Below are 12,061 nucleotides of genomic sequence, written 5' to 3'. Positions count from 1 at the left end.
TAAGCGAGTGGGAGAAGCACAGAACATAGACGGACACATTATAACTGACTGAGAAACAGCCAGTTCAACTTATGAAAACACACTAAAATAGCAAACATTATGGACATATTTTATGGAACACTATAGGTAAACAAAAACATCCCAAATCATTTTTAAACAATGTCAGTAGTAGCCTATATGAAAACCACAAAAATGTAATAGAAAGGGCATAGAATTGTTGTAATCGCATGTCCAGGGGGCTTTGTGCTCTCAGCTGTTTCTCTCTTCACAAGGGACCTTCCACGCGCAGCTGGACAATTCCTTGTCAACTTCTCTCATCTCTGTGACTACAGAAGTCTGGTTGTTGAAATATGTCTGTTCTGGACCTCCTGCGCAGAATACATGTCATACATGCATAATATCACAAATGCATTGGAGATGTAATGGCTTACATGGGGGGGGAAATGCAGGCACTCACCTTACCATCTTAAAGCCGTTTTGTAGAAATGGAGAGGTCCACATTCGTTTTCACTTCATTTTCATAAAACCCATGCAGTTGATCGTCGCTCCACTGCAGTGGCATATTTATCATGAAACAGGTGAATTAGTTAATAGGCACGTACTATAGTCTTGGGTGATTGTTCAGATCAGACATGGTTAGCTAGTTTTCGGAAACAGCAAAAACAGTGGCAAGTAATATCATAGCAAATTCACTCACGTTGAAAGTACCTTTTTAAATACCTCTAGGACCTGAGTAGTTTCTAATTGTCTGATTATTTGGTGCCATATTTAGGTTAGCTTGCTTTTGTTTTGATCGATTTTCTCTGCAGCCAGTAAGTAGTCAGAGAATGACAAAATGTGATCCAATGATAAAAGTAAACACGGAAACCTAAAGGCAGGAAAGGCCAGGCTGATGTAGCAGCATGTGTGATAAACTTGGCTGAATAGTTGGAAAGACAAATGTATGGTCAGTGCAATCCTGCCTCCTTGGGATGTCCCTAACCTTAACCCCTACCCATAGCAGTGGGAAGTAGGGGTGCTGAGGGTGCTACAGCACCCCTTGAAAAATGTGAATTAAAAAAAATACACTGCTCAAAAAAATCAAGGGAACACTAAATAACACATCCTAGATCTGAATGAAATATTCTTATTAAATACTTTTTTTCTTTACATAGTTGAATGTGCTGACAACAAAATCACAAAAATGATCAATGGAAATCAAATTTATCAACCCATGGAGGTCTGGATTTGGAGTCACACTCAAAATTAAAGTGGAAAACCACAATACAGGCGGATCCAACTTTGATGTAATGTCCTTAAAACAAGTCAAAATGAGTCTCAGTAGTGTGTGTGGCCTCCACGTGCCTGTATAACCTCCCTACAACGCCTGGGCATGCTCCTGATGAGGTGGCGGATGGTCTCCTTCCAGACCTGGACTAAAGCATCCGCCAACTCCTGGACAGTCTGTGGTGCAACATGGCGTTGGAGGATGGAGCGAGACATGATGTCCCAGATGTGCTCAATTGGATTCAGGTCTGGGGAACGGGCGGGCCAGTCCATAGCATCAATGCCTTCCTCTTGCAGGAACTGCTGACACACTCCAGCCACATGAGGTCTAGCATTGTCTTGCATTAGGAGGAACCCAGGGCCAACCGCACCAGCATATGGTCTCACAAGGGGTCTGAGGATCTCATCTCGGTACCTAATGGCAGTCAGGCTACCTCTGGCGAGCACATGGAGGGCTGTGCGGCCCCCCAAAGAAATGCCACCCCACACCATGACTGACCCACCGCCAAACCGGTCATGCTGGAGGATGTTGCAGGTAGCAGAACGTTCTCCACAGTGTCTCCAGACTGTCACGTCTGTCACATGTGCTCAGTGTGAACCTGCTTTCATCTGTGAAGAGCACAGGGCGCCAGTGGCGAATTTGCCAATCTTGGTGTTCTCTGGCAAATGCCAAACGTCCTGCACGGTGTTGGGCTGTAAGCACAACCCCCACCTGTGGACGTCAGGCCCTCATACCACCCTCATGGAGTCTGTTTCTGACCGTTTGAGCAGACACATGCACATTTGTGGCCTGCTGGAGGTCATTTTGCAGGGCTCTGGCAGTGCTCCTCCTGCTCCTCCTTGCACAAAGGTGGAGGTAGCGGTCCTGCTGCTGGGTTTGTTGCCCTCCTACGGCCTCCTCCACGTCTCCTGATGTACTGGCCTGTCTCCTGGTAGCGCCTCCATGCTCTGGACACTACGCTGACAGACACAGCAAACCTTCTTGCCACAGCTCGCATTGATGTGCCATCCTTAATGATCTGCACTACCTGAGCCACTTGTGTGGGTTGTAGACTCCGTCTCATGCTACCACTAGAGTGAAACCACCGCCAGCATTCAAAAGTGACCAAAACATCAGCCAGGAAGCATAGGAACTGAGAAGTGGTCTGTGGTTATCACCTGCAGAACCACTCCTTTATTGGGGGTGTCTTGCTAATTGCCTATAATTTCCACCTGTTGTTTATTCCATTTGCACAACAGCATGTGAAATTTATTGTCAATCAGTGTTGCTTCCTAAGTGGACAGTTTGATTTCACAGAAGTGTGATTGACTTGGAGTTACATTGTGTTGTTTAAGTGTTTCCTTTATTTTTTTGAGCAGTGTATATTAGTAAAAAAATGTTTATTTTTAATTTTTAAGTAGCACACTAGGCGTTTACTAGTATTAGCAGACCAAGCAGACCAGTCTTTAGCATGGGCCCCAAAACAATTCAGCATTTCTGGTAGTTGTAGAATTAAGAACAGTATCTTACAGGATTCAATAGTTGGAATTGTAAGAGTTGTTGCCCTGTCCCTTTCTCTGTGATTGTCATTCTAATGGAATCCAGAAAGAACAAAACCCTGTCCTCAAACATTTACACCAAAATATGCAAAGTTATGGGCAAAGACACAAAACATAAAATAAAAATCTTGATCAAATAACATGGAAAACAACCACTTTTTATACAGTGTTAATTTACCATCCTTACAAACAACTTAATGTAAATGTACATTACAGTATTTACATAGGCTGGTCCTCTAGGTTTGTACCTGTAGACTTTCCATCACCATGAAGAAAAACAATGACCAATACAGTAATTGAGTACATTGAGACATCAAGTGGTTTGTTGTGATGTGATGATGTAGTTCAGTTGGTAGAGCATGGCGCTTGCAATGCTAGGGTTGTTGGTTCGATTCCCTCGGGGGACCAGTATGAAAATGTATGCACTCACTACTGTAAGTTGTTCTGGATAGAAGCATCTACTAAAAGGGAAAAGGAATGAATAGACCATTTCAGTATTCACATAGAAATAAGTTGCATTTGCTAAATATTTTTATAGTCCACAAATATTATCAGAATAACTGTTGTGTAGAGATAATTATCAGACTCCGGTTACAAATGCTGGTAAACACTCAAATACATTTAGTTAAAGTTTCACAAAAGTAGTGTACTGGGCCTTTATTAGTCCTGTATTAGCCGACCTATATAGACATCTTCAATACCGGCAATTATATATTTTTTCCTCCCTCCCCCAGCAAAAAAATCGCAGCACCCCCAACAGCCAAAAACATCGCCGAATACAACAGCAGTAGACCTTACGGTGAAATGCTTACTTACAAGCCCTTTAACCTAACCTTAACCCGTACCTTAACTATTTTAAATGTCAATGGGGTAGCGATGTCCCAAGGATCCCGATAGCACGGACCATAAATGTATCTCTTCAGTGTTTCAATCATTGCGTGTACACTGTGCGACACAATGTATGCAGTTTGTTGATACAATATCTTTGGTCTTGCATCATGATACTGCTGTATCAGACAGCAGAGGGCAGTAGTGCAAAGGGTTAGAGGTGACCTAAAAAACATGAACATATAAATAAATGCAATTTAACAGTGGAAAGATAAATAATATTTCTATCAATAATTGATCAGGACCTTTTTGATTCACTGCAATAGATTTTTACATTTTGATTTTTTTGCTGACATCGTAGTGGTAGCCGAGAGAGAAAGACAGAGAGAGATTCCCAAACCTTCCATAACAAAGCCATCACCTACAGACAGATGAACCTAGGGAAGAGTCTCCTAAGCAAGCTGGTCCTGGGGCTCTGTTCACAAACAGACCTCATAGAGCTCCAGGACAGCAACACAATTAGACCCAACCAAATCATGAGAAAACAAAAAGACAATTCCTTGACACATTGGAAAGACTTAACCAAAAAACAGAGTAAACTAGAATGTTATTTGGCCCTAAACAGAGAGTACACAGTGGCAGAATACCTGACCACTGTGACTGACCCTAAACAGAGGGTACACAGTGGCAGAATACCTGACCACTGTGACTGACCTAAACTTAAGAAAAGCTTTGACTATGTAGACTCGGGGAGCATAGCCTTGCTATTGAGAAAGGCTGCTCTAGGCAGACCTGGCTCTCAAGAGAAGACAAACTATGTGTACAACGCCCAGAAGAGAGAGAGGAGAGAGAGAGAGAGAGAGAGAGAGAGAGAGAGAGAGAGAGAGAGAGAGAGAGAGAGAGAGAGAGAGAGAGAGAGAGAGAGAGAGAGAGAGAGAGAGAGAGAGAGAGAGAGAGAGAGAGAGAGAGAGAGAGAGAGAGAGAGAGAGAGAGAGAGAGAGAGAGAGAGAGAGAGAGAGAGAGAGAGAGAGAGAGAGAGAGAGAGAGAGAGAGAGAGAGAGAGAGAGAGAGAGAGAGAGAGAGAGAGAGAGAGAGAGAGAGAGAGAGAGAGAGAGAGAGAGAGAGAGAGAGAGAGAGAGAGAGAGAGAGAGAGAGAGAGAGAGAGAGAGAGAGAGAGAGAGAGAGAGAGAGAGAGAGAGAGAGAGAGAGAGAGAGAGAGAGAGAGAGAGAGAGAGAGAGAGAGAGAGAGAGAGAGAGAGAGAGAGAGAGAGAGAGAGAGAGAGAGAGAGAGAGAGAGAGAGAGAGAGAGAGAGAGAGAGAGAGAGAGAGAGAGAGAGAGAGAGAGAGAGAGAGAGAGAGAGATGGAGAGATGGAGAGAGAGAGAGAGAGAGAGAGAGAGAATGCCAAGGTCTATTAAGAAGGAAATGAGAGTTGACATGGGGGATCTATTCTCAAAACAAATGCCTACATTTAAAAGGGACAAAGACACATACTGTATCATTGCTTCTTGAATAAACATTTGAACACAAAGATACAGACATTCATTATTCCGTCGGGGACATTTTAGTGTCTCACATTTGAATGTATACTGTAATGTCCAGAATGATGCATGAATGATTGCAAAACCAAAAGGATGGCAGTATCCTTTTTGCCCTTGTGAGTGCTAACTGCAGCTCAAACTGAAATAAATAAGCATAGGAAATTACTGAAATAATATGTCACAGGAAATTAAATATCTGTGAGAGGGACACTATTATATCCTCCATAATTAATAACCTGGAGGGGTTGCTGGGGGTTTGTTTTGGTAGGGGTCGTGGTGTTAGTAACAGTGGTAGTGTGACTCCATTTGGTTAACAGCCTTTGGAATGTTATGATAAAGGGACACAAAATCACCTTTGTAAGAAGCACGAGAGAGAGAATGAGAGAGGGAGAGAATGAGAGAGGGAGAGAATGAGAGAGGTGGGGCAAGACCACAGGTAAAGAATTCAGAGTGAATTAGCCCTATGTGACCACAAAAAAAACAACATGGGAGTATTTTTTATAATATTTTATAATAATATGTCATTTCATAATCAGCATATCTCTATACCACATTCACAGTATTGTACACCCTGACCCATTAGATTCATATAAACACGTTGTTCCTCTGTTGGTTCCCGGTACTCAAAGAAATAGAAATGTCCTCTCCAGGATCCTCATATACAAATAAATGTACAAGAATAAGAAAAATACTCTCCATATTTTACACATTTAGAAAATGTTATTTTACAAAAAATCTCCCAGTTAAATCAAAAAATCCCTTGCTTATATAATTTGTCATTTGTATTTATAGTTTCATAATTACATACATGAAGAAATGATTCAGTACAGTATGTGGTAGCTTTTCTGTTATAGATGATAGCAGTTTCCTATAAGTAAATTAAAAGACAATATACTGTATCTGTGAAGACAGGTGATTCTGCTGTATGTTCTACAACAGGGGTGTCAAACTCATTCCATGGAGGGCCTAGTGTCTGAAGGTTTGTGTGTTTTCCTTTAGATTAAGCCCTAGACAACCAGGTGTAGGGAACTCCTTACTAATTAGTGACCTTAATTCATCAACTAAGTACAAGAAAAGAGAGAAAAACACGCAGGCACTCGGCCCTCCGTGGAATGAGTTTGACACCTGTGATCTTATGATGGCCTCATTCCTCTTTGAATAAATAATTGTCCCTCCCCATATTAAAGTGAGCAACATAATTATCAGGTTAATGAATGTATCATGCTACCTGGATACAACTGCAGCTCTAGTAAAACAATAACAACTAGGCCACAGGAGGTCCTCATGCTCTGCTGGTTTTGTTCTGTCTTATTGGTCAATTCAATAATCGAAGTCAAGATGGAGAGTTATTGAATTTATGTGTTATTCCAGCTGGTTCCAGAGTCAAAGAGATGACCTACAAATACATCATGTCCATGTAAAACACAATATTATCCCTCTGTTGTGGTAGGTCATCTGATGCTCCTTCTGTCTCTATGGATCACTCCAGACACAGCCCACCAACCAGCCTGGAGGTCTTGGGCATTGCTAGCTGTGAGGGCCGGCAGCTCTCCCTCCAGTCCAGTACTAACAGAGAGTCAGGGGGCCCTTGTGTTCGGGTGCAGTGAGGGTAAGAAGCAACAACAATAAGCTTGGAGTTTTGAGACTGTCTGCCTCACAGCTCTCACTGCAAGATGATACTCTTGGCCTTCAAATTAAGAGGAAATCTCTCCTCCTTCCCTCGCCATGCCCCTCAGGTGTAGATATCAAGAATGGAGTAAAGTGTATGAACAAGGTCCCAATGTGCAAAGTTGTAGGCTTTTTAAACATGAAAGGAATTTCCTTATTTTACACAACAACATGGCAGTCACAAGTGGGCCTGAAGACAGCTGGGTCTATGAGAGGCCGTGACCTTCTGGAGCAACAGCACTCCATGTTATTTCTGTTGTGTTTACTCTTTGTCAAATTTTCAGGGGAGAGAAACCTTGTCCTGAAGCAAAATGGAATTGGCTTCTTTAAAAGCAAGACAGCAAGTCCGCCAGGGAAATTCTCCCGGGTCTAATGTTTCATCCTGGGACCTCTGTAACTCCAGTCAACCAGTGACCTATACGAACATGAAGTCAAACCATCTGACTACGTTTTAGATGAAGAACATGCTTGGTGGCTGTGGAGTACATTAAAGGAGAAAACTGCCCGTGTTGCGATAAAAAGGTGGTGTTCTCTTGAAGATGGTTCCACGTCAATGTGTAAACGTAGTTAAACGTAGGCTTCGTTTGTCGCTACTGCATGTAAAAGTCAAATATGATGTACATCGACATGGGGGAGACAGAGGAGCATATATCACTCCTATTTCCCATACTAACACCATGATGATCAACAGTAGTGTTACATATTTTCCTATAGAAGGTTATGATATGCCATAACTGTGTGTATCAAATGGGAGTAAGGATGTTCAAGGGCTGAATAAAATGTTTAGTCCTGTTCTGTCCTGTGGAGGTCAGAGGGGGCCCTTGGATCCAAGCACACATATTGTAAAAGCCTCACTTGACTTTGTTGTGTTGTGTGTACAATAATGCCATGACATCTTTGTGGTAACTGAGAAGAGGGAACACGTAATGTATGTTTCGAGATGTGCTGTATGTGAACACACTTCATGATTTCTGGACAGAGGAATAAAAGCTATTGTATGTTAGGTAAGCAGGCTAACAACCGGCAGTGATTGTCACAGTCCCAGAAGAGAACACACTGTATGGACATTGAAGCATTGCAGAATGCAGGATCAAGTAGGCTAATACCATGTTGTCTCTAACACTGTGTCCACATAGATCACATGTCTCTCACAGACTCTCACAGTGAGATAGAGTGTGAAATATTGTCTGCTTCTCCTCCTGCCAGTATTCACCTTTTCACTGACACCCAATGACACTGTCTAGAATTGAACAGATGGTCCTGTTAGAAAGTCAAATAAAAGTGATAAATATAAGGCGATTTGAGCGGAAAGCCATAAGGCACTTCCAGTATGGTGATGGTGACAGCCATTATCATGTGTGTTGTAGTAAGTAGGCTCTCAGGATTGACACCACACTGTCCACTGAGTTCCTTACATGATGGCTGCTAGTTCCGCTGCGTCTAGTTGCATGGAATACACATCGGATACTTTTAAGGCAAAGTCATCATCATTGCCTGCATGATTGTTGTGTGTTGTTTTCTGTAGTGAGGTAACAATTAAAAGTGTTGTTTTGTGGTCAGCTAATGTTCATCATTTGTCTTGTTTTTCTCATGAGACTAACTGTGCATGTTTGGTCTTCTCTTGTTGATGTCTCCTAAACACATTTGTAAAATTAGTACTATGACAAGGTTTTACATTGTGATGATGTTCCCATCCTCTCTCATGCTCTCCTGGCTGCTGCTGGTCTTGGTGGGGCTGCCGTTGTGAGTAGGAGTGGTCAGGGAGTTCAGAGAGGCCTTGCTGTCTGACAGAGAACCACTGCTGGGCAGGAAAATGCTCTGGGGGAGGGGCCGTTGCCCCAGTGACGAGGACAATGGAAACTCCCTGTGGCTGCCATTACCATTGGACACACAGTGGTGGGGCAGGTATGGCAGTATGTCACTCTCAATGATAAGGTCTCCATCCTCGTCGCTGTCGCCCTCCGCCACACTGTTACTGTTGCTATAGTGACTGACACTTTGAGAGGCGGGGCTGGGGGCCAAGTCATGGGAGATGGTGGAGCCTATGGATCCAGAGGAGCTGTTCCCCCCTACCGAGACCTTGCTTCCTCGAAGAACCACGTTATTGCGCTGGTTGGCTGGCTTCACCGTCACGATCAGGTTGTGGCTGTTGGCCACCATCATGTCTGTCACCTGGTCCAGAGACTTGCTGTCCACGTCAATGCCGTTGACCTCCAGGATCTCATCGTTAACCCCCAGCAGGCCTGTGCTCTCAGCCAGGCCTCCACGTACCAGCCGGGAGATAAAGACACCAGGCACCTTCTCCACTCCCTGAGGCGTGACCCGCACGCTCACCCCGTCCCGGATATAGAAACCCAGGGGCTTGTGGGTACCGTGCTTGTGCAGGCGGACGCGCCGGTGTGTCTCGGGCAGGATGTCGACATCGATGATGGAGGAGATCTGCCGGAAGTCCTGGGGATGGCCAATCATCAGTCCTGGTTTGGTTTTCTGCTGTGCCGGGCGCAACCCTGCCAGACCCTTTTTCCTCCTCTGCAGGGAGTTGGTGGCAAAGACCACAGGCTCATCCACATCTACAGGACAGAGAAGCCATGTCAGAAATACACATACTGTATGACAAGGCAGCACCAGGGTCTCAGTTCATTCCAAACATGGATAATAAAATACATCGAAATATGTTCTGCCATTTTTTTTTAAAGGCATCACATCCTGTCATCATGTCACCTTCTGGTGTCAACAGCTAACCTGAAGGTAAGACATGGATTAAATTGAGTTAGTTTAGAGTGTGAAAGGTGGCGAGACATAGCACAGGTTTTAAATCTACTCTAATCTTTTCCAATGCCCCCGTCTGTCTTTCCGTGTGTAAACCGTCGATCTCAAACGCTCAGAGCAGGAAAAAGCTCACCTTTCAACTCTCAAGAAGGAAGTTTAATTTCCCTACTATATAAATACACATATTGATATAGAATGCAGTGGTCTCACTTTATCCTGCTGTATGTTTCTTTTGGCTTTTCTGCGAGAGATTCATTAAGATCCAATATTATGTCAACCATAGAGATCCTATGAAGTTATATACTAATTTTTATGATGTCAACAATCTGAACTGAGTGTAGGATTTCCAAAAACATTGAGTCTCTATTCCACACTGTTTTCATAGTTACGGTTCCCAATGCCCTCTATCCCACTTCTCCTTTTCCACTCCCTACTCTCCACTCCACCTCTATCTACATCTCCCTGTCTGTCTCTCTCACTCACATCTTCCCTGTGCTGATTGAGAGCAGAAGTTGCTGGCAACAGGAGAACAGTATTTCAGAACCTGCCCCATAGACAGACAGAGACAGACTGAGTCTGAGAGATGGAGAGATGGAGCAGGGCTGCAGGGGTAGGTGTAAGGACACAGTGAGGATTTCCATAACTCCCTCTCAGCCCCTACTGAGGGGTCAGAGGTTGCGAAACAGAATCAGATTACATAGCAGGCAGATGAATCACAGCTTCAGTACCCACTGTTAAGATGAAATAGACCAGGCAATCTAGATCCATCATCACACACACCTGACTCATCCACTGGTGACATAGTCATGTTTTTAGTGCTAGCAGGCAGGTAGCAGCATGGGGAGGAACCACTCAGGGCTCAGGTCTAATGACAAGCCATGCTTGCTGCGGAAGAGAGAATATTTTAAGTTATTTTTAAACTGCGGAGAAGGGCGTGCTATGTGAACCTGTTCCTCATAGAGAGACAGAGATATGTAGGAGAGGTCTAGATGTGGCTCTGGTGGGCGGAGACTAATGCTACCAACACGTCTCCTGTGCCACTAGGGGCCCTGATAACTCTAGACCACTTTTATTCATCCCACAGAAACACATACAAAGCCCTCCCTCACCCTCCCTTAGGCAAATCAGACTATGACTTTATTTTCCTGCTTCCTGTTAACAAACAAAATGTCAAAACAGGAAGTATCAGTGGAGCGCTCAATACAGAAGTGGTCCGATGAAGCTAGTACAGACTGAGATATGTTCCGGGATTCATCCGATAGCATTGATGAGTTTACCACATCAGTCACAGGCTTCATCAATAAGTGCATAGACAACGTCCCCCCCCACAGTGGCTATACTATATGTGTTGTAGATATGTGGTAGTAGAGTACGGGCCTGAGGGCACACACTTAATGTGTTGTGAAATATGTCGTGAATGTATTGTAAATGGTTTTAAAATTGTATAACTGCTTTCATTTTCCTGGAACCCAGGAAGAGTATCTGCTGCTAAATACGAACGTATCCAAACCAAAAACCTTTGATAATAGGGAATATCCTCGCTGGGCTAAAGGCTAGAGCTACCACTTACAAAGAACGGAACACGGACATGGACACATGCAAAAAACCTCCAACGAGACATTAAACATGCAAAATTGACAATATAGGAGGAAGGTGGAATCCTATTACACCGCCTCTGACGGATGTTACAGGGCTTGAAGACGATAATGGATCACAAAGGGAAACCCAGCCTTGAGATGCCCAGTAATGCAAATAACACAACAATTACATACTTAATGCTGCTGGGTCATGCAGCAAGACAATCTAAAACCACACAAACAAGTCTACATAAAAATAGCTAAAAAGCAACAAATTTGAAGATTTGTAATAACCTAGTCAAAGTCCAGACCTAATCCCAATTGAGATTTTGTGGCAGGACGTGAAACGAGCAGTTCATGTTTGAAAATCCACAACTGTCGCTGAGTTAAAGCAGTTCTGCAAGAGTGGGCCAAAGGTCCTCCACAGTGATGTGAGGGACTGATCAACAACTACAGGAAGTATTTGGTTGGAGTCATTGCAGCTAAAGGTGGCAAAACCAGTTATTGAGTGTAAGGGGGCAATTACCTTTTCACAAAGAGGAATTGAGTGTTGCATAGCTTAAATAATTAAAGTTAGTATTCATTTTTTTTGTTATTTGTAAACGCAGGTTCCCTTTATTTAATATTAGGTTTTGGTTGACGATCTGATAACACTCACTATAAAAATATGCAAAGATCAGAAAGGGGGAAATACTTTTTCACAGCACTATATTTCTGATTTTTGCATATTTTTATAGTGAGTGTTGGAGTTGAAGTCAGAAGTTTACATACACGTTGGAGTCATTAAAACTCATTTTCAACCATTCCACAAATTTCTTGTTAACAAACTATCGTTTTGGCAAGTCGATTAGGACATCTACTTCGTGCATGACAC

At 43.3% G+C, this 12,061-nt stretch overlaps 1 protein-coding gene across 1 annotated transcript in view; it reads right to left on the bottom strand.

Moving 5' to 3' along the window:
• Positions 1-5,665: 5,665 nt before the first annotated feature.
• The window catches only part of pard6a (par-6 family cell polarity regulator alpha), a 40,011-nt gene continuing 33,615 nt past the window's right edge, over positions 5,666-12,061 (bottom strand). The window contains exon 3 of the mRNA XM_020480685.2: positions 5,666-9,411. Within this exon, the coding sequence (XP_020336274.1) occupies positions 8,513-9,411 (899 nt within the window). The 3' untranslated portion in view covers positions 5,666-8,512. The remainder of the gene's footprint in view (positions 9,412-12,061) is intronic.

Source organism: Oncorhynchus kisutch, linkage group LG4 (genome assembly GCF_002021735.2).
Source record: "Oncorhynchus kisutch isolate 150728-3 linkage group LG4, Okis_V2, whole genome shotgun sequence".
NCBI lineage: Eukaryota > Metazoa > Chordata > Actinopteri > Salmoniformes > Salmonidae > Oncorhynchus > Oncorhynchus kisutch.
This window is presented reverse-complemented; position numbering and strand designations above follow the sequence as displayed.